At 40.5% G+C, this 26,491-nt stretch overlaps 1 protein-coding gene and 1 long non-coding RNA gene across 8 annotated transcripts in view; one reads left to right on the top strand and one right to left on the bottom strand.

Annotated features, from left to right (window-relative positions):
* LOC148219907 (uncharacterized) overlaps positions 1-26,491 on the bottom strand; it is a 105,171-nt gene that overhangs the window by 48,763 nt on the left and 29,917 nt on the right. The gene's annotated exons all lie outside the window — the stretch shown is intronic.
* On the top strand, positions 749-25,775 carry DAB2 (DAB adaptor protein 2). 7 transcript variants are annotated; one of them, XM_088156195.1, is made up of 15 exons: positions 749-1,004; positions 12,876-12,995; positions 14,161-14,300; positions 14,914-15,012; positions 15,320-15,451; positions 17,421-17,504; positions 17,738-17,761; positions 18,034-18,081; positions 18,284-18,346; positions 19,139-19,771; positions 20,621-20,774; positions 21,375-21,902; positions 22,355-22,446; positions 23,304-23,371; positions 24,131-25,775. In XM_088156195.1, exons 2-14 carry the CDS (start codon positions 12,902-12,904, stop codon positions 23,364-23,366), a joined length of 2,154 nt encoding a protein of 717 aa, XP_088012321.1. In that variant the 5' UTR covers positions 749-1,004; positions 12,876-12,901; the 3' UTR covers positions 23,367-23,371; positions 24,131-25,775. The 7 variants fall into 7 exon arrangements, with proteins under 7 accessions (XP_088012321.1, XP_088012324.1, XP_014731004.1 ...); XM_014875510.2 differs by having other exon boundaries at positions 794-1,004; positions 12,869-12,995; XM_088156197.1 differs by having other exon boundaries at positions 794-1,004; positions 12,869-12,995; positions 23,307-23,371.

Below are 26,491 nucleotides of genomic sequence, written 5' to 3' on the forward strand. Positions count from 1 at the left end.
CCCCAGTTTTGAGCCTTGAACCTCCCGGTGGTAAAAAAATAAGTTTGTGTTAAATATCTCCGTCTTTTGAACACTTCGAAATATCTATCAAATGTATTTAACCAGCAGGAGGGAAAAAAAAAAAAAAAAAAAAAGAAAAAGAAAAAGAAAAGAGAGAAAGAAGAAAAGTGTTGCTCTCATTTTTTCTTTTTTTCTTTTTTTTTTTTTTTTTTTTTTTTTTAAATAGCGTACTGGCGCAGAGCAAAATGCACAGTTTTGAACAGAATTTTTTAAAAAATTAAAAGTTGAGCTAGGTTTACAGCCTTGAAAAGAAAAAAAAAATACAACATTCTGCGACAAGGACAAAAATACGATTTTTTTTTTTTTTTTTTTAATCGGAGGTTCTTTCACACAAGTTGGGAAACAGCTGTAGTACTCTGGGGGAAAAAAGAAAAAAAAAGAAAAAAAAAAAAAGAAAAAAACCCATGATAGATGTTTGATTAGAGACGAGTGGGAAGCACAAAAGTCAGGTCTGGATGTGACCCAGAAACTGAATTGAACTGACCCAATATTTCGGTTCGGCTGGTCACAGACCAGGGGAGATGGAGGACGGAGAGGGCGGTACAATCTGTGGGTGCCACACGACTCCGTGCCCCCGCAGGGCCCACCTGTCCCCCCGCTTGGCTCGGCCGTGTCCCCGTGGGGCTCCGTGTCCCCGTGGGAGGCTGTCCGTGCTCTGCTCGCTCCCGGGCCCGCCGCAGGGCCGCAGCGGAGCTCGCAAGGGTTAAACTTGTGAGCACCGACACGTTGAGGGGGAGTAGCCAAGACCAAGCAGCAAAAACATCACAGCGCATTCCTGGGTAGTCCTCAGCTGCCAGCATCTGATTAAAACCATATCGCTCGCTGTGAGTGGCTAACTAATCTGAAGGCGAGAGTGCAACCGAATATTTAACCGGGGCCCCGGTCCCAGCTAGGCTACCGGCTGCGGTCATCGGATCATGCACGGAGCGGCACGGATCTAGCCTGTAAGGAGCTTTGCGAGCTGGGCTCGGCTCTCGCACAGCCGGGGAGGGGGTGATGCGGGCCTGAAGGAGCTGTCACCGGGGGAAGGAGCTTTTTTTCTGCGGCGACGTGACAGCCGGTGCCCGCGGCGGGGCGCGGGGTACCCCTGCGGGGTGGGCGCTGGCACGGATGGGGCTCCGGAGGGGCTGTGTGTGTGTGTGTGTGTGTGTGTGTGTGTGCCGGGCGGAGGGGCTGTGTGTGTGGTGTGTCTGTGTCTGGCTGTGTGTGTGTGCGTGCGTGTGTGTGTGTACCGGAGGGGCTGTGTATTTGTGTGTGTGCCGAGCCGGAGCCCTGTGTGTTCGCTGGGCGGAGGGGCTCTGTGTGTGTGTGTGTAATTTGTGTGTATTTGTGCGTGTGCCGGGTCAGGGCTCGGCTGAGGCGCCGCAGGGGCCGTGCTGCCGGGAGCCGGCGGCGCTGAGGGGGCCCCGACCCGCGGGGTCTCGGCGCTGCCCGAGCCGGGTGCCCGGCCGAGGTGGGCTGGAGGGCGCCCGGGTGCCCGGCCGAGGTGGGCTGGAGGGCGCCCTCATGCTGCTCCTGGCTCCGGCGAGGCGAGTGGCCGGGGGAGGCATGAGAGCAAAGCAATATAGACGCGCGTTTTCGGTTTTGTGTGTAGGGTTAAAATCATTAAATAGTTTAGCTACATAAATACTAAATTTCCTATGACTAATTAGCTGTATTAAATAACTTTATATGAAAGAATCTCTCTAATAGTAGCGATAATGAGAACATACGTTAGGATGCTGTGAAGCTGCAGTAGGGTTTTGTTCTGTTTTTGGATGGAGTGCCCTTACTGTTTTTGATGGAGCACTCATCTGTCTACCAGTGAATGTCTGCATGCTACTTTAGTGTGGGGTAAACTGTAGATGTTGACTATTATCTAGAATTAGTCTTCTACTATGACAGAGAAACTGACTTCTCAGCTGATGATATATAAAGTCTAATGCCCATTATATGGTGACACTTCATGCTGGGACGGTGCCAGTGCAGTGAGCCGTAATGCAAATGCAGGTGTTGCCAACATAGACAGATTTCCTCAGCTGCACTTCTATGTAAAGAGCTTTTACCCCCCCAAAAATATTGAGACTGGTTACTTGAATGCTTACTACAAATTAATTTGTAAGGCTGATGATTTTATTCTTTTGAGAGTTGGGAATTTTTAAGTCTTCTCCTAATTAAGCTAGTTTGCCTCAAAAGGGTACATTCTTTTCTTCAGAAGTCTTCTGTAACTTCTATAAACAAGGCTGCCCAAAATGAACCAGATCTGAGAGCATGAAGGCTCAGATATGCACATAGAATGGCCATAGGTGTGGTCTAGGATGGCAGCACCTCTGCAAATAGACAAAATTAAAGATGCAGATTCAATTAGAGAAAATTAATTATGAAGGTGTGTGTTCTAGTTTGCTGGGAAGACTTGACAGACAATGTTAAATTGAAAGGATGTCATTGTGTCTGATTATGACCTTCTAGGCAATTATAATGCTAGCAGATCTTTGTGTCAGCTTCCATTAGAACCTTCCTGGAGGTAGGTAAGGCTGGAGACATAATTTGTAATCTAAAGAAAATATTTGCAGCTGAGTTTTTACTGAGGGAGTCACTCACCACATTTGGTCAAAGGATCACTGCAGTTGCATCTAGCACGGTTTCTTGAGGCGTAATCAGCTTTTCAAAATTCATTGGATGGTGTGAGGATGTGGTCAAGTCTGAAGCAGAAATTTTTATTAATAATAGGTTTGCATTGGAAGGAGGACAACCAAACAGTAAGAAAGGTAAGGAGGATGGGAGTGCTAAATGAATGTCAGGTGAGTCACCAGAACAGAGGCTTAACTAGCAAACATCATGATTTGGTGCATAGGTGAGCTCAGTGTAAAATGAAGTGAATGCCAAGTCCTTCAGGCTTTATATAGCTGGCATCTGTTTCTTTTTGTGAAGGTGATTGTCTAATCTGCCATATGCCTTCTACATTGCTGCTAAGCATCTCTACACAGTCTATTTTCTCAGTGAGAAGAACATTGTTAAACTACCTGCACACTGCAGACTATAGCAGCTGTGGATATACTTCTTACACTTCTTGCTCCAGGCCTTTATTTCTCAAGCAGATATGAGATGAAACACTCTAAGCAGGTGATTATAATGTATGGAAAGGGTGGATTTTTGTCTCTGTGGGAAAGCAAATAAATGCTCTTAATGTCATGGAAGGGTGAGTCCAGTGTGGATACTCAAAAATCAAAGTAGAAAAGCAATAGCTTGAGATATGATGTAAAAGTGCACCAATATACTATAGTTGTTGGGTGTTATTGCCAAACCTGATGATTTTTCTCTCCCATTGATGCTCTCCTTTCCTAGTAAACCTTACACTTGTAGGAAATTTGTGTGACCAGCTGGGTTGTGAACCCTGGGAATGCTTGTGGAATTTATTCAGCAAGAATAGCAATATGTGACCACTACAGAAACATGAATTTGCCTGTACAAAGCAATAAATTCCACCTCTAGAGAAGGCCAGCTTGATCTGGAAACAGTGCTGATGCAAATCTAGCTTGCTGGCTAGATTCTGTCAAAAGAAATGGTGACACACAGCATGAAGGTAATTTATAATCTGCAAGGATTTTGAAGAAAAACTTTAGATCTTGTGTGTAGACTAATGGATTGTTAGTAGAATCAAGATGATACCACTGGGATGGGGGATTGCCAAGATGTCCTAATGAGTTCTGCTGTGAACCACAAACAGGCATTAGTCACTACTCACTACCTCAGCATGGACAACACAGAATTACAACTTGGGGTTGTGTTAAAACGATCAAATACAATAAGGTGTCCAAGGATTGTAACTAAGAAGAAAAACTGGCATTAGAAACGCATATCTGAGGCTGTGCTTGGGCTCAAGGGTCTCAGGATTATAAAGCTGGATGAAGCACAGTGTCAGGCCTAGTCAATAAACAAGAGGTACCTGTTTCAACAAGATTACTTTGTTTATACAAGCTGGGTAGTTGAGTGGTGAACAAAGCACCTTCTCCCATCCAGGTCTTCTCAGCCCTGGCTGATGGATACAGGCAATTCTAGTCTCCCCTCATCTTAAAGACTATGCCTTGCACATGCTCTGGAGTGCTTGAGGGTGACGTGTCTCAGCTGAAATGCCCTATAGATCTTTACCCTTAGTTATGTGTGTGATTTTTAAATTGGTTTTAAAAGTTTTTAATATGGCTTCATATCTAGTGCATATCCCCTTAAATATAAAAGCTCAGACGTTTCAGGGCCAGTTAAGGAAAGATTATTGGCCTTAGACGTGAATTTCCTGCTCTTCTTGGTTCACGTTGTATCCTTAAGCAATAAGATGAGGATTATCTCTTCAGCAGAAAACATAGGCCTAAGAGACAGGATAATGGACCTTCACTTTGACAGTCAGGAGGCTTCATGATAATGTCAGCTAGAAAGTTGTGCCTCTAGCAAAGTCTATTCAAATCCTAATGCTCATGTATGACACACCTAATAATTTTAGCCCTGTGGCTAAAACGCCTATGGATGAAACTTTCCTATTAGGAGGGGACAAAAGAAGTTGGGAGCATTAAGGATGTAGTTTTAATATTGCAACCTGTTTTTCTACCTTACAGATCTCCTCTGTGCCCTGTCAGAATACAGTCATTTGAGCTTTCAGGCAAGGGACAAAAGTCACTGTATGAGTAAGGACTAGTTTTCTAGTAGCTTGAATTACAGATCTGTCTGCAAACTACAGCTACCCTGGTTGATGGAAGGTAAACTCTAGGTCTGATACTTCTCCTTTTATGCTTCTGAGGGATGGGAGCATCCCTATAAAATGTTATCAAGACTATCATAGACATGGGAAATAAGTAAGACCCTGGTCAATATTGCTCTATAGTCTGAATTCACAAATTGTAGTGTAAACTTCTCTAATATCTGTAAATATAATTAGGGTAGGGGAAACTTGAAAATATGAAAACTCTATTAACTGTTCAAGAGCTGTAGGGGAAGTCTAAAATCCCTGGTTAATCCTTTCTAACTTCTGATATAGATCTTTTTGTACCACCTTTTTAGATTTGAGTCTTGTGTAGTTATTCATTGCCTTTCTTGCTGCATACACAAGGGAGAGCTGGGGGCCTTGGTAATAACTAATCATGAAGGCAAGTGTAACCCTTATATTAAGCAGAATGCCTCATAATACTCAGACTGGAACTGCTGTAGAAGAACCTACAACAAGTAGGCTCTGCAAGCAGAATTTTCATCAGTCTTCTCAGAATACATAATGAACATAATTTGCATCTCTTACAAGAGGCAGTATGGAGTGACAGTAACTGCTACAACAATTTGAGTATTGAGAGGCACACTGTGTGGGGGGTAGGTAGAGTGCACTTCAATTACTGCTGAAACGAATGTTTAATGATAGGCTTTTGGCTGCTCATGGGATAACCAGGCTGGGTAAGCAAACTGTACTCAACAACATAGCCAGATTTACATGGGTTTAGGCTGTGTGAATGCAAGAATAATACAGGAAAATCCTGTTTCTCGTACAGATAGATTTGTGAACTGATAGAGAGCACAGTTAAGAGTAAACTGTGCAGAACATATGCAATCTCTCAGTACAGCTTGCCTATACCCAAACTGCAAAGAAGGATAACTGTGCCAGCAGCAGACAGTTAACTGTATGCAGCTGACATAACCTATGATAACAGCTTCAATATGTGTCAAGTTCCTGCTCTGAGAAGGAGGGGTGAAAAGCATGATTATTGGCAAGAGTCCTTCACTATACTAACAACCAAAAAGATCAGAAACAGGCCTTCTAGGCAGGAGGGCTTTAGGAGTACAGTTGGAAATGAAGTGTTTGATTTCTTGTTCAGTTCAAACTCGGTTGCATCTGAGTAAACACTAGCTGCATTGAATAACAACTGCTTTGCTTCCATGTTGTTTGGTATATCCAGCAAGTCTCAAAAAGGAATATTGATAAAAGGTTGAGCTGTAGGCACTGCAGCCCTATTGAGATTCCTCATCCTATGGGCAGGTGACACTTTCCTTAGCAATAACTACAGCAGACAGCTGAGGTCTGGCTCAGGTACCACTAACTTGTGAGGCCTCAGAACTGGAAACTGGAGAGAGGTATAGAGGAGTGCTTCCTCAGCAGGTTGCAAACCATGCTGTCTTTCCTGAAGACTGATAGGAAGACAATTCTTATGGATAATTTAAATATATAATCTATTTAGTCTCTTATTCAAAAATAATAGCTCTCTATCAAGGAATGTATCCCCATATGCCCTTTCAATTTCTTTCTAAGGAAAGAGTTTGAAGTTCAGATGTTGGTAATGCTGGTACTAAAAGTGAAGAGATTTCTTAATTCAAGAAATTAATGAATAGGTTACCACAGCTAATAAATGGAGATTGGAAAGGCTGCTTTCAAGCCTTGTTGTAACATGCTGTCATATTCCTGGAACAACTCATGATTTGAGGTGGACTAGCTAGAAATCTGAGCAATACCTTTGGATACTGAAGTTCCTGGCTGAAACAGCTGAAAAACAGCTCTGTAAAACACTATGACAGTGCTAGTTTCCTTCATCTTGTGATTAAGTCTTCAGGGAACCAGGTAGCACTAGCTCATTAAATGCTTTTCACTCATTAATTGATACTGTTTCATATTCATCAGGTACAACTTATTTAAACTGGTCATTACCTCCCTTGAGCCTCCTGCTTTAATCTTCCTGCAAAAAACATTTATTTCCATGACAAGTGGAAGAAAAATCCAAAATAGAGCCACTACTGTAGCTGGGTTGACAAGTAACAAAATATCTTGTGAGAAATTATGTGCTTAAAAGTATAGTGGAATTATAAAAATGTACCAATCCAATTGCACCTCTTGAACTGTGTGACCTGTTCAGCCCCAGCTGCTAACTTAGTCATATTCTCTTGGCCATGATTCAAGTGTGTATGAAACACTTTTGGGAACTAAGTTTGAATTTTTATGTTCTTGCTAAAAACCAAGAGGTTCAGAGGAGACTGATGTGATGAGAACAGAGTGTTCTGTTCAACTGATGAAATAGCAGCTGGCAAGTTGGCTGGATGGTGAGATGTCTGTGTGGTTTCATAGGCATGATCCTGCACCAGCAATGGTACATGCCAGCATCTGTAGCTGACATGGCTAATCAGTGCACTATGACCTTTATCTACTTTGTAGTAGGTACTAGGGAAGGGAGCAGCATGAGGGAGGTATTCCCTGATGTGTCTAATACTGTACTTCTATCTATTAAGTAGATGAAGGTCACCCTTCCCTCTTTCTCATTACTGGTTGTATATGATGAAGACAGCTGGACTGTGTTCTGCATCCTGCAATATGTAAGTACTGTTGCAGTTTATTCCAGACTGGCATGTGTGTTGACAGAGGAAGTCCTTGGCATAAGTCTGCCTTTAATGCCTCAACAAAGTATCAATCCACCTCTTGGGTAAGAAGACAAAACATCAAACAGGGCTTGAAAAGCAAGTTGCACATAAGAAGTTCCCTAAAGTAAAAAAAGTAAAGATGTTAGTCTAGGAATACTTGGTCCAGGTAAGGGCCTGGTTTAACCAAAGTTACAATATCAAGCCAAATGATTTCTTGAACACAAGTTACATTTCTATCAATCTACACCCTAAGCAGGACAGTTCAACAGGATTTTTTGAACTGAGTGATGGGCGCATTGCTAGTCTAGGAATTACTGAACTGGGGGAATGACAGCTGCACTTGCCAGGAAAGTAGTTTAATATCCTTTTCAGCTGTCTCGTACAAGATCAACCACGGGACCTTTGGTTATACTCTGCAGTACAAAAGTATGTATTCAGTCATCTTTCTGACAAGTAATACTGCTCTTGCATTCCAGACATGGCTAAAAACTGGAGGTGAATAGTTCCCAAGCTGTCTATCAACTTCACTGTACCACTTGCCTTCAAGCAGGTACTTGTCATGTATAAGTGTGAACACATCAGGTGTAACCTATCTGTAGGAAAGACAATTACTTCTCGTGGATATTAGTTTCTGGATATGCTGGTTCATAACTGAGTAGTTAGATTGTTTTAACAGAGAAAACAGACTAATATTAATGCTTGCATAAGAACAGGTATCTGGAATGTTCCATCTAAACCATTTTAATCTCTTGTGAGGTTTATTCAACCTAAATTCTTTAGACACTGTCAGATACCAGAGCAATAGGTGTTCTAGTAATGAAAGAAAATACTTAAGATTGTATTTTGACTCCTCATTATGAGTGATCCTATTTAAAAAGCAAGAGTCAAATCAGCAGTTTTATGGTTTTGATTTATTAATGCATGCCTAGGGCTTCTCAAGGCTACTACTATTGAAGCAGGAACTAAGCAGAAAATGTGCTAATCAAATGGGGAGTTGTTAGATATAAATGTCAGTCAGCCCTACAGGATCTCACAGAAATGCGCTGTTGTACTCCTGATGTGAGCAGAAGGTTACCAGTCAAGATAGTTTACTGATAAGACTGTCTGGCTTTACAGCTTTGACTCTTGGTAGTCATTGTGTGAATTGGTGTTTAGCCTTTAATGTCTTTGCTTAGCTTGAAAACTAAAGTCTTGAATTCACTAACATGGCCTTCTAACCAGAAGAACCTGACTCAAGAATGGAGGGGGAGGAAGCAACCTGCCCCAGAAACATGTTCAGCAGCTGAACTGTTGCTGTGCTTCCTGACAGTTACTACTTCATCCTAACAGACTATATTTCACTTGGCAGTAAAAGCTTCTCTTGTCCTCTCCCGGCCTTGCAGATTGTACTTCAAGGTTAATATTTGCATGCAATAGCTCTTTAATTCTCTGACAAACTACAGTGATAATGAAGATTCTCAATTCACTTGTGTGCAGGACAGGAACATAATCATTAAGGTACCTATCACATTGCCACCCCTTTCTCAAATAAAAGATATCTGTAAAAACATCTCTAAGGGAAACTAAATGTTACCCAACAGAATTGTTCAGCATGTTCTTCCAAGTCTTGCGAAGAAACAGGTATTTCAGGGATGACTTGTCATTACTGACAGCCCTCCCTGCAGAGTTCAGAGAAGACACGAAGAAAGCAGTATGCTAGAAGTTATAAGACTGACTTTCCTAAGGTCAATGTAGAAATGAAATACAAGTCTTGAATGGAGCATACTCTGACTTGAGACAGTAGGTAGCAAGTCGTACATCAAGGCCTGTGTATTGAGGCCGTGACAGGGTGCTTGTCTGAGGAATCATCAGTATCTATTTGCTCTTCACAGGATAGTCCCTGAAGGAAAGGAGGAAGATATTGCAAGTGGTCTCTTTAAAAACCCTGTCTGAAGTAAATTGAAAAGTGGGTGAGAAAAATGTGTGTGATATGTATGTGGTGATACAGGCAGAGTTTGGTGCAGTACTCCCAAAGTAGCAGCATCTGTAAATCTGTAGTCTTTGGATTTTTGAAACAGTGTATTTAGCATAGTAATGAAGATGGACCATGCAACTGATTAGTGAATAATTAAGGTGCAGTGCTATCAATGGACTCATCTACATGAACAAGATTCAAACGGCTTTAAACTAAGTGCTGACATAGTTGCTGGGGGAATGACCTTGTTCTTTACTATGCCAGTATATCTGAAGGCTTGACTGTCCTTTTACCTTTGCATAAAAGCACACGCATCTCTAACCTTCCTATGCTTGCTGGCTGACTCTTTTGAGATGACCTCAAAATTAAAGTGTAAGAGAACAATTCTAGTCTTGCTGCCTTCAACCTGCAGATGGAGTAAGGAAATTCCAAGAGGCTGGGTACTGTGAAAGGTAGAGCCCAAGAAACAAATGGAAGATTTTAACTTTATTTTAGTTACTTGCATGTTAAGCATACCAGCACTTTCCATTATGATAACACAAGCTTAAGTCTGGTGAAGACCTTGCCAAGCTTTACCTTGAGTGTAAAGCCCAGAATCCGCATTTTTCTTGTGGTTGAGGCTCTTTTATAGTGAGCAGAATAGATTACTGCTAGCTCAAGCTGTATGTTCCTTCCCCACCCCAGTGAAACTTTATGGTGAAACCAGAGACAGTTAGGCATATGCAAGACATGTGACTTAACCCAGGTACCAAGTAGTTATTTGAAACATGAACACGTATTTAGTCTATCATTGCATTCTTAGTTTCACTTATTCTGTTGTTTTTGAGGTGACTTTCAAAGACACCAAGTTCTCCAAAGGTATGATAAATGACCATCATGTACTGTGAAATCTCACCAGGGAACATGAGTTTTGCCAGATCTGATATGAGAGTAGGTCCTGTAAAGCAGCTAGAAGGCCCTCACTAACCTAAAATTGCATTGCTAACACTAAAAATGAGCTTTTCCATAGTAAGACAGGGTACTTACAAAGGTTCACCCACACTTGTGTGCATCCCTGCCCATCTTCCTTCACTGTGGGTTTTTTTTTGCTATCTGGTTCTATAAAAATTAATGGTCTGACTTCCACATAATGGAGGCAGATGGCAATGATGACCAGAGATGCTTTGAATTCAAATGGCAGCTGCATATAGACCATTTTGCAGTTGCCAAAGTGAGGTCTTGCTTGTGCATATTTCCTCCTAAGTTATTTTTTTTTTATTGCCTCTTAATTTTAGTTCAATAGGTGATGCAAGTTGTAAAACACACCAGCTAGGTGTAGCTCTACTAATTAGAGGAAGAAGGATCACTGACAGGCAGGATTCAATGCCTTGAGGTTCTTATTTCTTCTTTCCACAATGGAGCGAGGCAGAATATCCTAAAGCTATAAATCTCTCAGCTTCTTGAGAGCTAGTCTCTCTCCTGGGCCTTTTCCTTCTCTTCTCTCAACAGTAATCTTCTATATAGGAGTGGGTGTTTAACTAATGATCCAACCTTAACTCTATTTCCTTCATTATTTCTGAAGACTTGGTAAATCTAGAGAGGGGCTTCTTATGCTTGTCTAAAAGCTGTCTCCACCCAAAACTATACTATCAGGCAAACTGGCTTAGCTACTCTGAAAGAATAATTCAGTTGACTTCATTTTGTCTGATTAAAATGTGAATTTCAATAGGTACAATCTGTTTTAGCACTTTTGCAAGTATTCTGCAAAATCCCTGCAGGCTTAATAGTTTTTCCCCTTGACCCTTTTTCAGAATGGACATGGAAGCCACTCTTCAATGATAACACTTCTTAAATAACCATGGCTTGCTAAATAAACTCTTCCTCTGACATCTATTTCTACCCAGAACCACTTGAAACTTTCACAGCAACACCTTTGTTCCCTTGCATCAAATGTTCCCTCACAGTGACCAGATAAGTTGCTTCCAGAGGAGAACAGGTACAGCTGACAGTTCTTTCCCATTTGAGCACCCTTATCTCTGTTGATTTACTTGACCAATGCTAAATGTAATTCACAAACCATCTGGTAAGAAGCTAGGTCGAATTTTGCTTAGATTAGCTAGTTCCATAAAGGCCTTCCTCCTGATTAAATGGAAATTGAGGCTTTCGGGGTGAAATTTTATCTTTAAGATCTAGGAATTTGTGTTCTCCTGGGTTAAGAGTCAGTTAAGAATCCATATCCCTTACTCAATGAGTGGCAGGCTGGTTGAGTCAGTCTAGTTATCGATGCAGCAGGAGGAAGGGAAGGCAGGAGTGAGAGCAAAACCCCGAAAGTACATTTCAAGTAATGGGTAAAGCATCAGCTATTAGTAAAGCAAATGGAGAATTGGATATTGAAAATAACAAACGTCTAATGAAAGGGGATATGCAATGCTTCAGCATTTGTATCTACATACAAATTGTGTCTCAAATGCTGGATAAAAGGGGTGGCTTGATCTGTAGCAGCTGCCTGGATGTAGGGGGAATTAGAGGTGAGCCCAATTATTTAATCATCTGAACAATTTCTTGACTTCATTCATTATCCTAAAATTTGAGGGGCTAACTGCAGCCATTGCAATATTCCAGACAGAAGATTGGTAGAATCATTTCTGTAGCAGATGTGGATAACCTGTTCTTTCTGGCTTGGTTTAGATCTTCATAACTCTATAAAGCTGCTCTGAGTACCTCTGTTTGGTAAGAGTGAATGCTTCAGCCATGTTGGAACAAAACATGGTGACTATAAATTTTTTAAAAATTTGTGTCTCAGAGGCAAAAGAGCCTCATGGCATAGAGGTAAGTCCTAAAAGTCTGTAGTTTCTTGTCAATATGCAGGGGTTTTTAAAATTCTGAAGGTTACTTGATTACTGTTAAGACAAGCCTGTGGGGGGTTTTGCTTGAGGGTCTATTATGGTTTTACTGGAACAGTCTGTCTGCAGCCTGAGGAAATTATTTTATTTTACCTGTTAGGTGGTATAACCTCTGACTTTTGCTGGTTATAGAAATATGAATAATATCTACAGGCATCTTTTGGGTGTTTTGGTGTCATCCTCATTGGTGTTTGGAACAGACCCTAGCAAATATTTCTTGTGTTCTCTCCTACACTACTTCAGAGATGCAGCTGGCAGTACTGAATGAGGATAGACTAAAATACCTGAGGTTCTATAAATAGCTTTAAAAGGTAAAAAAAGCTAAAGATTGGCAGATTAAAACATGTTGTTGGTGCAAGTACAGCCCGTTGATGTAGATCAGTGTGCCCTATGCTTAGGTATTACTGAGGTGAGGGTTCATCACCTCCTGGCCATAAGTTCATGCTGTGTAGTCTGACTCAGAGTTGGATTTGCCATATGATCCCTCCTTACACTTTCAGGCTTTATCAGGCATCAGTGTTCAGCAGAACTCAGATGGACTAACAGCTCTAATAAGAATATTTCTTCTTCAAGGTAAAATATTATGTCTGTCTTCTAACTTATTTGGATTTTTAAGCCTACAGGAAACATAACTGGCCATAATCCCATCATGTCTACTGAAGCTGAAACAACTGCTACCAACAACCAGCCTGAACAACAGGCTCCACCAAAGGCACAGTCTTCAAAGAAAGAAAAAAAGAAAGGTAAGAAAGACTTACCACTTGAACACCTCCTCTATTCCATGTCCTTAATCTTTTGCATTTGCTTAAATCACCCTCACACTATTGCTGAAGTAACTCCGAGTTTTCCAGCTGACCAGAAGAGTGAGTAAATATGCCAGTACAATAAACTTAACCAGAAGGTAGGCTTTTAGTTTTAAAAGCTTTTTTCTACCCTTAAGTTCTAAAGCTCTGTTCTACTGTTAAGTAAGTCGTTTGCTGAGCCTGACAAGTAAGCAAGAACCCAGAGAAGCGAGAGCCTCCTGAGGAGGTGATCAAAGCCTGGACTATGATGGTAGCTGTTAGTCTGAACTTTAACCTGACTCCTCCCCACCCTCCAGACAGAACTATGCTGGATACAAAATTCTACTCCAGGGAAGCAAGAAAACTCATTCCATGAGAATTATTGTATATCAGATAATAGATTTTTTTTATATATTAGATCATGTAAATATAATTACCTCATAAGAATACATACCTAGGTACATACTTGAGCTATGTTGAGCATGCAGAGAAGAAAAGCAAGCAGTTCCTAGTAGCAGGAGCAGCAGAAATAACAAATTAGCTAAAATCCCAGATGCTTAGAAGGACAAAAGTACCAGGACTCATGGCAGAAATGATAGTGCTGATATCAGATTCTAATAGAGGAACTGGGAGCAAGAAGGGATCTGCCTATATCAGAACATGGGGATAACACCAAAAAGTCTTAGTGAACACCCTGCATATATGGCCATGAGAAGTACCATTTCTGCATCGTGTTTTTTCTTAGCACCTATATCTACTTAACTATTGCCTATCCACATTTTAGTCTTTGTGTGGTGGACAATTGTTCTAAAGCCTTCAGTCCTTAAGCACTGGGCTCCACTCTTTGAACTGAGGCCACATTCTGCAGGAGTAGTGTGATCTTAACGGAGTGACTGTCTTGCAGTGCATGTGGATTGTTAGTCAGCTGTACTCAGAGTTTTAATGTGTTCTTGATGTATATTTATAGGATGTATTTTTTTTAAAGATGACAAATCTCAACATAGCAATTTCTATCAAAAAAACCCCAAAAAATAACAACAAAAACAAACAAAAAACTCCAACTCATCTAAATGTAAAAATAACTTCAAGAAACAAACAGACCCACCAAACTTTTTTCTATCTCCAGCGGCAGAAAAAACAGATGAATCCCTCTTGGCTAGATTCAAAGGTGATGGTGTAAAATACAAGGCTAAACTGATTGGAATAGATGATGTTCCTGAAGCAAGAGGAGACAAAATGAGTCAGGATTCAATGATGAAGCTGAAGGTAAGGGCTTGGTCTGTCACATAAGGAACAATCTCTGGTTAGCCTTCAAAAAGCAGATCAAACTGTCACTTTGGCAAAAGTTCAAATATAGCTTAATGGTAATGTTGTTACTAACAGCACTGTCTAGATGGATGTTGCTTCCTAAACTGTAACCTCTGGCTCAAATTTCTCTAAAAGTCTGGGAACATTCCTTTGGGTCTTTAAGCATCCAGTGTGAATGCTGGCAGTATGAATTTCATCACAAATTATGAGCTTGGGTTTTGGAGGGGAAGGGGAGATTGCTGTGCAATCTAACACTGACCTCAAAGCACAGATTGGCATCCTGTGTCAGTGGTGACACTGAGAGATACAAACAAATTTAAAAATAAATTAACCCCTGCAGCAATTAATCCCCTATAGTACATAACATTCACATACCTCCAGACTGGAAAATCAGGTAAAGATGCTGCTGCTGCAGCAGTTTTGTGGACTAAAATCTGTTTTAAAGCCTTAAAACATTTACAGGGGAAACCATCTAGATCTGTGATATTTTAAACCACATATGTTACAAAGAGCAAGTTAAAGCTCAATCCAGCAGAAGTCTCATCAATACTTTGGCATTGATTCTCTTTAGGGAATGGCAGCAGCAGCCCGTTCCCAGGGTCAACACAAACAGAAGATCTGGGTAAACATCTCCCTCTCTGGTATCAAGATAATAGATGAAAAAACTGGGGTAAGATACATTTTCTTAACGTGATTCTTAAAGCTAGTGAGGCACCTGCAACTTAGACCAATATGAACTAGATTCCTATTGGGGCACTACACCTCACTTCTACACCTAAAAATTGGCTTCTGAAATGTTTGTAATGTCGAAGACTCCTGTCAGAAAACAACTGCATCCTGTTGTGGTTAGTCAAAGGCTGATAAATCTGAGGTTTGGACTGGAGATTTTTTACAGTCTCAGTCATTCTGACTACAGAGAATAGCAGCTATTACATCTCCAGAAATTTAAACCAATAGTTACTTTTTCCCAATTCCAGGTCATAGAGCATGAGCATCCAGTAAACAAAATCTCCTTTATTGCTCGGGATGTAACAGACAACCGTGCCTTTGGCTATATATGTGGAGGAGAAGGCCAGCACCAATTTTTTGCCATAAAAACAGCACAACAGGTATGAATCAGATACTTTCTTTCACGTGCTATGGATGATGCTGTTGTGTAATCATTTAATGTGTGATAAGAGTCTAGTGTTTTGCCGGTAATCCTGCAAAATTCCTTTGGGGAATACCAGCATGCATGGATAGACTCTATTGAAAGAAAGACAACAGGAATTGGCTGTGTCACCACTGGCTTCTGTCTTGTACAGTTTCTTTGTAGTCCAGAATAAAAGCACTCATGTTACTATAATTAACAATGCTTAACTTGTCTATGTACCATGAAAGTCATTAGTGAGATGAATAGAGCCATTACCACAGGCTTCCCACTGTACTAATTCTTAAGTAAAATAGCAAGAGCTTCTCTCTGAATTAACAGGAGTATAGAACTAAATTAGTCTAGTTCATGTGATGCTTTGCCTGTGCAGCAGAAAAATCACTTATTCAATTGCAATAATGATTCTGGGGCCTGTAAATGACAGGTCTGGTCCTTCTAGGACCTCCTAACTCTAACTTGTTGGGATGGATTCTGATTCTTCGGTGACAAGTTCCTCACATGCAGAAATCCTGTGTGCAAGGTTAGTCCCTCTTAGGGGAATCTGTACATAAGCAATACTGGAAAAAGCTACTTTAAAATACCAGTGATAATTATGCAGCTTCATAAACAACCTGAAGCTAGGTATTTTTTATTTACCAGATTTTTCTTTATAGTGACGTTGTAATAATCACTATAATGACTTGATGAGCCTAGACTTCAAAGCTAGAATTTTTTTACCCGTTCCTGCCTGCCTTCCTGGAGAACTTCCTGGCAGGTTTGGACCCAGTACAGGTGGGACTGAGGAGCTCCTTGTTGAAGCATATTACTACTTCAGTAACAGCTATAAGGCCTTCTTCTGAGTCTGTTTTATTGGTTTGTCAGCATTCTGACCAATAATTGTATTGATTTCAGTGGAATTGTAGATTAAGCACAAAAGCCTTTTGTATATACTCTGGAGTGTATTCCTTCACTTCACCACAGGGTGCTGCTTGCCAGCCTCTAAGCTCAGCTACATCTCAGACAGCTCTTGACTTGCTGCTGGGTGATAAACTTGTCTAGCTCAGAAGTAAGGACTTCTGCAGCTCTAGTCTGCTGCAGCTGTACTCCTTGTTAAAGTTGATAATTCCTGAATTGGCTCTTCCCACACTGGTTGTCTAAACCCCTTAATTAGAAGAGGATGCTGCTCATGTAAACAGTGAGATCTGTTCAAAGGATTCTCTGCTTGTGCCAAAGGTAGTGGCAGAAGATGGGGGCATGTCCTACTCTATAGACATTGACAAGCTGCTGTATGCCTGATACAAGTGCTCCGAAGCAGTGTAGCTGAACTCACCATCATCCAAAAACAACATCCTCGTTAATGGATGTGCAGGGCATGCCATGCCTTTCTAATTTACATTAAACTGTCATCATGTCACAGACCCCATTTAAAGCTGGTCTCTGCTTTACATATTTGATAATGATGATAATCCTATGCTCACTTTGCTCATTTGCTATTTGAATACTGTTTTAAATAAAAGTAGTATTGTATATAGAAGCTTTCTCCATGTTCAATGCTAGAGTTGGTAGCAAATAGACAAATGCAAAATGTTCTTCCTCTCAGGAGATTATCAGAAGGCTGGGATAAATTTTGCATTTCTAGGACTTGCCATGCACTTAAGAAGTATTGCTATCATCTTTTTACTAAAAACGTAGGACGTTAGCACCATTTCATGTACAGACTCTTTTGGTAGAGTTAACAACAGTTCCACACCGGTTGTGTTCCGTTTCTCTTGTATTCTGCATAAGCAGGATTTTGTATGAAGAATAAACAGGTACTTAAACTCTTGTTTTTCCTGTTATCTCAGTCTAAGTCTTGCATCATTTAGCGAAGTTTGACTTGTTGCACAGATTGCAGCAGTAGAAGTCCAGGTAAAAGTAGTACATGGCCTAAAATCTACATTCTTTTCCAGGCTGAGCCTCTGGTTTCTGATCTTAAGGACCTCTTCCAACTAATTTATAATATGAAGAAGAAGGAAGAAGAAGAAAAGAAAAAGGTGAGTAAAAAAATAGAAATTTCATAACTCTGCATAAAGCTTATATAAATTTTGGCTGAGTTTGGGGCACCTGTGGGGCTTGATACTAAGCTCTGCCTAATTCCAGAAACACTGGAAGCTATTGGTTGGCAGTTGTGCCAGCTGTCTCCCTATGCTGGTAAGCTACTCTGAAGTGAGAGACTTTTGATATTCTACATGATGTTTAGGTATTAAAAGTCTTCTTTTTTCTTTAGAGTGAAGAAGCAAGTAAGACTGAGGTAGGTCACTCCTGCTCAGCCTCTCTTGATTAGGTATGCTGCTGACTACATCTGACTTTTACTTTCTTTATGCTGCTGGCATTATGAAGGCAATGTCAGATGCCCAATTACATTGAAATGGAAGTGAAAGGGGACTGTGGAGCTAATACTGAGTAGTGATCTCTCTCATGCTTCTTTTCTCCATCACTTGCCTTTTAAAGTCCACAAGTCCCTTGCTTAAGGCAAATTTTGAAATTCCAGTTATTTCTGACATAGTTATCCATCTATTACAGAATGGTAATGAAGAACTGCCTGCTGATCAAGCTGACAAAATGAAACTGGTAGGTTAAATTTTAAAACTTTGTTGATGCCATTAAAGAGTTCATAACTGACTGTTGACGTATTGTGTAGGAAATGCAGTGTTTATAGATCAGGTTTTATAGTGTTTACTGCAGATTTTACAGGAAATCTGTATGATGCTTGATTCTTTTTCTTGCAAGAGCTCTAACAGATATCAATTCTTTCAATATTTCTGGCTTCAAGGGAGTTGACCAGATGGACTTGTTTGGGGATATGTCAACACCCCCTGATATGAGCAGTCCCACAGTAAGTAGCATCTAGCTTACTTGCCTTGGCTTTTTCTTTGACAGCAAATTTAATCCTAGCAATTAGTCCTGGTTTTACTGAGACACCTGCCTAGTAATCATCACTGTACTAGTGGGGTAGGGCTATTGAAGTACCTGCTTAACAACTAGATGTCATTCTAGTACTTAATTCTACTAATGTAATTCCAGTAGCTCTGGCTCAAAATTTGGCCTAATTGCACAAAAATGTGCATAAACCTTATCGTAGCTCAGTATGACCCCTAAAATCCTGTCATTTTAAATCTGGCACTATAAGCCACCATCAGTGTGATGCCGTTGGTGCTGTCAACGCAGCCAGTGACCAAGCCTTACCTTTCTTCTGCATGCTTGGTGGAGAATTAGCATGTTACCTTCCACTGGCAGATAGCTCTTCAGTGTTATTCTGAAGCTGATACTGCAACTTAAAGTCATAGCAAAACTTTCACAGCTTGTCAAAACTAAGGACTAGAATTCAAACAGAGGTCTTTGACTCAGGTGAAAGCCCAGGTGTAATTAGTTTTTACTAACTCTGTCACTAGATTGAAGAGCAAGCATCTGATATTTATCTATAGGACCTGAAAACAGATGTTTCAGTATTGAAATAGCTGTAATTTGACTATAGGTAGCAGTGCTTTCCTGTGTGATTTTGAATATTTATTGGTGCAATGTATTGGATACTAGGATCTCTTCTTTTGCATCTATTTTTCTTGAGCTTTTTCACTGTGCAGCAAAATCTGTGTAATAACTAACTTCATTTTTCTCTCTGAAAAAATAGGAAACTAAAGAGATTCTGTTAGTGGATTTTAATTCTGAAATTGAGACCAAACAAACCTTTGCAAAAGAGGATCTCTTCTTGAATGGCATCACAGCCTCTCTTCCACAACCAAAGGCACAGACACCCTTCTTGCCTGAGAGTTCTTTCTCTACCAATCTCAGCTTCTTTCCTACACCTAATCCAGACCCTTTCAGTGATGATCCTTTCACACAGCCAGCACCACAATCTGCACTACCTTCATTTGATTCTCTAAAATGTGATCAGAAGAAAAGTCTGAGTACCTTGACATCAGTGTGTAATGGTCCTTCAGATGGTGATACTGACTACTTTGATAAACAGTTTGATCAGATTTCTAATAGAACTGGCAAACGAGAAGCACTAACATGCCAGTGGCCAGTTGAGAGTAAGTCACCTGCAGCAAGAATTCCCCATGTGATACCAGAGAGAGAACGGAATGGCTTTCTTGAAGTCCCAACAAACCTGTTTGTGGAAGGTGCTTCCAAAGGAACATCTCTGCAGAATGGAGTAAAGCTGGATTCTGAAAACAATATCCAGTTCATGCCACATGAGCCTATAACAATTAGTCCACCACCACAGAGTACCAAGCCAGGAAGAGGAAGGAGATCTGTCAAGGTGAAGAGTGTTCAAATAATATATGGTGATATGCATGATTTTACTTGGAGAAGCTGGGTGAAAGAAGCTTTTCCTTCTTATTGCTGTATAACTGGCTGCCTAGCTTCACAACACATCTACTTCTGCCTGCCCTGCTCATACTAACCTCTCTGCAGCCATGGTACCTTCTAATATCTATGAATGCTTCACAGTAGCTATGGTCACTAAATTCTATACTCTCTTCTTTAATGCTGCCATACTCCTGTAAAGGTCTGGTAAGTATGCTGCTATGCATATTAACATTTGATATTGTAACAGATCCTGTTATTATAGCAGTATAACATTTAAGATAGCAATATGTCCATCAACCTAGGGTTTCATAAAAAGATACTAGTACTAGCTTACCAAAACCCATGTGGTTTCTCAGTATTTGCCTTCTGAAGGCAATTTCAATGACTTGCCTGATTAGGCACAGGGTGGCTCTGGATCAGCTTCATTTGTCTTGTGCTCATATTATGCAAAACTCTGCTGGCCTTGCCACAACCACGGGGATTTTTGCAGACTAAGCAGTAGTGTTTAAAGGGTGAGTGCAGAGGGAAGCTCAATTACAGCAAATAATTCAGCCATTTTAAGTCCTGCTCTTCTGCTGTTGACATGTGACTACTATATATTTTACCTATTTAATGCCATGTATCTCCTTAGGCATGAACTAAAGGGTGATGCTTGAAACTCTTATACTCTTAATGATACATCTAAACTCCCTCCTCTGCTTTAGATGAAAAAAAAAGTCTTCTAGCTCTGGACCAGGGAGCCCTGAATGTGCTGGCATGTGTTCTGCCATGGCATATCACTTTTTTTTTTTCTGTCTAGACTGCATCAGATGATTTATTCAGCTCAGACTTCTTTGTGCCACCTATGGAGAGCCATAGCTTGAGCTCAGGGGCACAAGCAGGAGCTCTGCCGACTAATCCACTGGACCTCTTCAAAACAAGTTCTACCACAGCATCTCCATTGGCTGGTCTAGGTTAGTTTATAAAAGTAAAGGTCTTGTTCCACTCCAAGATATCTGCTAACACCAAAATATGGATTCTAGTTTTCTTTTACTTCTTGTGTAGTGCTATACCCCTTAAATCCATGTGCTGTTTGCCCTAAACGATTAAGTTCTGCAAATAGAGAGCTAAACTCTGTATCATCAACTTAATCAGGATTAAAGCAGTTAACTGCTTTAACTTTGATAGCAGATTCCTGCTTCAGGTACACAAGGCTCAAGTGAGCCAAGCACAACTTGTGAGGTCAGGGTAACATTGCTGCACAGTGTCTAAATAATCATTTAAACAGAAGTAACTATATGGTAAATCCATTTTTTAAAAAAGTTACTTCTGTGCTAGATGTTCCTCCTTCCCTTACAATAACCTCAGTTTTGTCCTTGCAGCACCGAAATGCAGCAAAGTAAAAATTTAAACCCTTTCTCCCACCCTCTCTCCTCCAAATTATTTGATTTGTAAGTGCAATCCAAGAGATTTTTTTGCAAACAGTACATGCTGGTACCCTTAATAGAATTGATACACTCCTGCTTGTGGTATTCAGATGACTGAAGTGCTGTGTAACAACAATCTCCCCCCAGGTTGCATGCCAGCAACTTCATCACCATGGACCCCACAGACAGCTTCCTTCACTCAGGCTGCATCAGTCTTTCATGGGTCTATGATGCCTGCTCAGTCTCCAGGATTTACTCAATCACTTGCCTTTGGTACTCAAACAGTGCCAGGCTGGAGCCAATCTTCATCTTTTGGTGCCACACCCACTCAGTCTTCTGGCATGTGGTCACAGCCAGCACAAGTTCCACCCAGCTCTTGGGCACAGCCAGCCAGTGCTGCAAATCCCTTCCAGAGCAGCGTGTTCACATCTCCAACGCTACCAGCTCAGACAGCCTCGGCACTGCCCTCCATGTCAACCACAGCCAGCCCACCGCAGCCACCCCCCAGAACTACACTGCAGAAGGAGCTGTCCAAAAAAGAGAGTGATGCATTCATTGCTCTGGATCCACTTGGGGATAAAGAAATGAAGGATGTCAAGGAAATGTTCAAAGACTTCCAACTGACAAAGCCACCTGCAGTACCAGCGAGGAGAGGAGAACAGCAAAGCCTTTCAGGTGCTTCTGGAGTTTTCAGGAGTTTTACTTTAGTAGTAAAGTAGGCATTTCTAAAGATAGTACAGATAATGATTAAATGGAAGCTAGCAAGCTGTCTGCCAAAATGACTGGCAACACTTTGGAGTTAATGTTTACTGAAGTAGAGGGTTGAAAGGCTATCTCAACTAATAAAGCGAAGACTTGATCAGCGGCAGTGGCCGAACACTGACACCTAGTGCCTAAATTACTTGACTAGAGCAAGGTAAACCTAAGTCTGTACAACGTTAGAATTTCCAGCTGATTTAAGCTTAGTGAGGGACAAGCAGGAGTTAATATTGTGACTCAAAGTCACTCCCAGCAACTTCCAGGGGATTATTTTGTGTTTCTAATTAGATGAGCTTTGTTGCTATACATGCAGACCTGAGATCTTGTTAAATCTGTCAAGATTATAGCAGTATGTGTCTCTTTTTTAGAGCCACCAAAACCTGTTGCTCGACAAAGTGCACTGCCAGCTGATGGCCTCTTTGAAAGTCAAGATAAAACAGACCCTTTCAGTGCCTCATCTGTAAGTAGTAAAATAACCCAACAAACCAAACTACAAACAACAACAAAAATAAAAACCCTGAACACCAAAATTCCCAAACGGCATCACCACCACAAAAAAAAAGCCATCAAAAACCTTTTTTTCTCCTTAACTGTGGTGCCTGTGCTTGAGCAGTAGTTCAGCTTTGGCTTTAGAGGCCATACAATAAGAACCTTTTGCATCTTTGAGACTAATATGTAATCTAGCAGAGGGTATCTGTTAAGAAAGGGTAGCTGCAAGAAAGTTAACAAAACAGTATTCTCTTTGGTTTGGCTTAACAGCCAGTTTCCCAAGGTGCAGAGTTCTACAGTATTGGGACCCTCCACAAAAGCATATCAAATAATGTAGCTGCAGATGTACTCCACTTTGGTTATATATAACACTCCTTAGAGCAGATGGAGCAGTGTGGATTGTTCAGCTCTCTAGCTGAACAAATGGGAGGCTCCATGGTCAGAACTCTGTAAGGCAGAAAGTGGCTTCACCAGATCATTCCTTTTGGGACAAAGCACTTGAAGCCCTCAGTGAAAATTCTGGACCAATTCCAGAGTGCTGACTTCAATCATGTAGCATTTGACAGATACCTTGTCATGACTCCACTGGCTCCAAAGGAGTGTTCAGTAGCAGACATGGTTTTCTGAAAAATACCTTGCCTTGGGCTAGCATAACAGCTAACACAGCGTAGAGCCCTCTTTTGTTGAAGCAGTACGGTAAATATGTGTTTAGCAGGAGCTCTGAAGTATTCTTTCCAGGTGTTTGAATAGGAAATAGCTCATAGAGACATGCAGTGTAAATCTTGTGAAAACTGTAAATCCACCAACAGCTTATCTCTCTCTCCTTAGAAGGAATCTCAAAATCCACCTTCTGGTCATTTTGGTGATCAATTTGGCAATCCATTTGCATAGATCAGGTAAGTCTTCCACTAATAAGCCAACCTACTTCATCCTCTGAAATTTATTGAGGAAATGATTGGTAAAGAGGATAGTGTAGTTTTCTATCTTAACACTAATGCGCTCTGAAATATGGCAAACATTTATATTTTATATTTATATCTTTATTGAAAGAACTTCGGCTAGAGTACCTCTATCAGACTTGTACATAGCTGCATTGTCTAAGCCTAGTTAGCTTTACTTTCTAGAAATAAAGACTTTATTCTTCCAAAGATTTAAATCCCAAGCCCACAACAGATCTAGATTTCCTTTCCTTGAGGAAAATTAATATATATGCTGCACAACTCAGGGGGCTGACTTTAATACCTTCAGGTATCTGTGGGAGAATGTTAGCATAGAGTACCCTGTATACAGCATACAGCTTTCTGAAGTTTAATCATCTCAACAATTGCAGTTTTGGACTCTGGGTAAACTGGAATAAAACTAGAATAAGGCTGTAAGACTTTTACTCTGATTTTTAATCAAAAGCTATTACAAGCACTTTTGTTGCTAGAAACTAATGTCATTTGAAATTTCATACCATTGACTGAAGAACAGGATCTACTGATCCAGCAAATGTTCTGCCATAACTTTCAGTATTCCCCTGAAATACTGTCTAGCTTTTGATAGAAGACAAGTGTTGGTATTTATTGCTTTAGTTTTGCTCTCAGTGGCTCTGTTTAAGCAATAAAGTCACAATTCATAAGCATCCTAACACTAATTCCTTTCCATTATACTAGGCATAACCAGAAAAGGACAAATGGAATAACTGGACCTCCTCTCATTGTGATTTTTCTACATGTTTCACTTTGCTGTCTGCTATTCTTGCTGTTGTTTCATGATGTCTGCAATCTGAAATATATCCAGGTGGATTGAAGCATGTACCCTCAAAGAACATGCTGTGAAGATGATAATTCAGGGCAAAGCAAATGGGGATATTGACTCACGCTGAAAACCCAAATTCAAATTGGTGGATGTTACCTTTACTTTAGTTCTTTGCACTCCGTTACAGAGTGGCAGCACTGAGTAATGTGTCTTTCTACCATTTCCCTTTACAAAGCGCTTACTGCCCCAAAATAGAGGAACTTAATGTATCTAGGGGAGAGGTGTTGCCTTTGCTTAAGGGTGTTGAATTAGTAGCTAAAACTCCACATCTTAAACAACTAGGTCAGTTTCCTGTTATGACAGCAGGAGCCAGTTGTAAAGTTAAGGGGATGCTATTCAGTTCTAACTGGTGACTGGACAGATGACTTGGTTTCTTAGCCACAAAAATGTACCTATGTGTAGAGGAACGTAATCTAATTTTAGTCTATTTAACTAAAAGTAAAAGTTTCATTCTGCCATAAATGTGTCATGAAGGGACTGCGGGGTCTGTAACAGCACTGCTGAAGCCCTGAGTACTAAAGGCCTACACTGTAAGCTGAAAAACTTCTTGCAGAACATTTAGGTAGCTGTGGACACTAACTGTTGTCTTGGTGCTAATATGGCAGTTTTCAGGGAGGGAAGTCTACTAGGATTACTTTTCTATTAGGGTGGCTTGGCAAACAAATGAAACAAGCAGGTAGGATTCTTGCTTATATCTCAGTGAATCCCTGATTATGCTCAGTTTGATTTGTCACATGGTGCAATGGGGTATGTTTCCAGCATGCTAGAAAACAAAAACACCAAAATGGCTTCACTCCATGTCTAGGCTCCTTGTGAACAGTGCACCACCTCTGTGCCATTAATGAGGTAGTACTCTATCTCTTGGAAAACATGCCTTTTCTCAAGAGCCTCTTTACTAACAGGTTTTTTTAACCAGTTACAACTGCCTGTAACAACTACATTCTTGGCCAGTGGTGATGACTGATGTGTCAGAAGTTTTTCTGTTAAGTATAAACTTGAAATGTTATTGTTAAATCAAATGCCTAAGCCGCTGCTAAACTGGAGAGCAAAGAAAGTCAACTTGAATACAGCCTTAGTACCCAATTCTGCCAGTCATGCAATTAGTCTTGTATATGAACTTCTCTTGCACTTTCTGTAATGCAAATAAAAGAAAAATTTAAAAAATCACAAATTTAAGTATTTGACTCAAACTGGAAATGTAGAAACTTAACTGATGTTACACTGTTTATATAAAACTGTATCTGTTACTTAATGACATTAAAAAGAAGCAACTCTTCATACCAAATGAACATCAGTGTGTCTGTTAATTCTGTCCTCTGTAACTCAGTCTCGTGGTCTAGTTGACATTAGAAGTTCAAAGCCTGCTGAGAATCATTCCTCACAGGTTCGTTCTGTAGCTCTCTGATGGTGAAGTGTCTTTCTGTTACTTCTTGCATTGGACCTGTTCAACAAATGCTCTGCCATATTAAAAAATAAAATCTCCAATTGATTTAGTAAAAATTGTCTCTAGAACTTTGTCCCTTTGGCTGCTCAGTCTGAGCTTGTTGCTGCTTGAGATGCTTTCATGCTTCTTTCTGGAGGAAAGAAATTGCATTGCACTCAGAAGTTTCAATAATTCATCTTCTAAACTGATGCTGGGAAATCTCAGTTAGAACATCTTCTCATGTTCAGAAGAAGTTATATAACTCCTTTAACAGAGATAGCTAAAAAAAATGAATCCATTAGTAAGCTGCTGTTTTAGACTACTCTGCTTATTTCTAATATTGTTTGATGGTTAAGGGGTTAAAAACAACTCATTGCAAGAGATTTGTTATCCAGCTTGAAATAAAAGTCTTAAGGGGTTTACAGAGTCACAGTGGGGCATTTTGGAGGGTTTGTTTGCTTGGTTTTGGGGGGGGTGGTTTGGGTTTTGGGCTCTTTTTTGGGGGGTGGGGTTTTTTGTTGGTTTTTTTTTTTTTAATCCTCTTGACTGCATGTCAACGCAATTCTGTATTAAAACTAGAAGGACAATTGACTGCCTTAAAGCCCATATGAAGGAATATATTTATTAGCATTTGAGTTAAGGATTTAAATCACTGTTTTTGATTTTTTTTTTTTTGGGGGGGGGGTTGTTGTTTTGGTTTTTTTTAAGGGCCATTAGGATGATCATTTAGAGTAGAACCTCCTACAAGCTGATCAAATATGCTAGCTAACTTTGAATAGCTGTTTACAGAACC

The sequence above is a fragment of the Sturnus vulgaris genome, chromosome Z, assembly GCF_052056855.1.
Source record: "Sturnus vulgaris isolate bStuVul1 chromosome Z, bStuVul1.hap1, whole genome shotgun sequence".
In the NCBI taxonomy this organism is placed as follows: domain Eukaryota; kingdom Metazoa; phylum Chordata; class Aves; order Passeriformes; family Sturnidae; genus Sturnus; species Sturnus vulgaris.

What these genes read in the sequence shown, in the direction of transcription:
- DAB2 (XM_088156195.1), top strand. Translation starts at nt 12,902, where the DNA reads ATGTCTACTGAAGCTGAAACAACTGCTACCAACAACCAGCCTGAACAA. An exon ending in ATTCAATGATGAAGCTGAAG is followed by an intron (nt 14,301 to 14,913) that starts GTAAGGGCTTGG and finishes GATTCTCTTTAG; the next exon opens with GGAATGGCAGCAGCAGCCCG. An exon ending in GAGGAAGGAGATCTGTCAAG is followed by an intron (nt 19,772 to 20,620) that starts GTGAAGAGTGTT and finishes TTTTCTGTCTAG; the next exon opens with ACTGCATCAGATGATTTATT.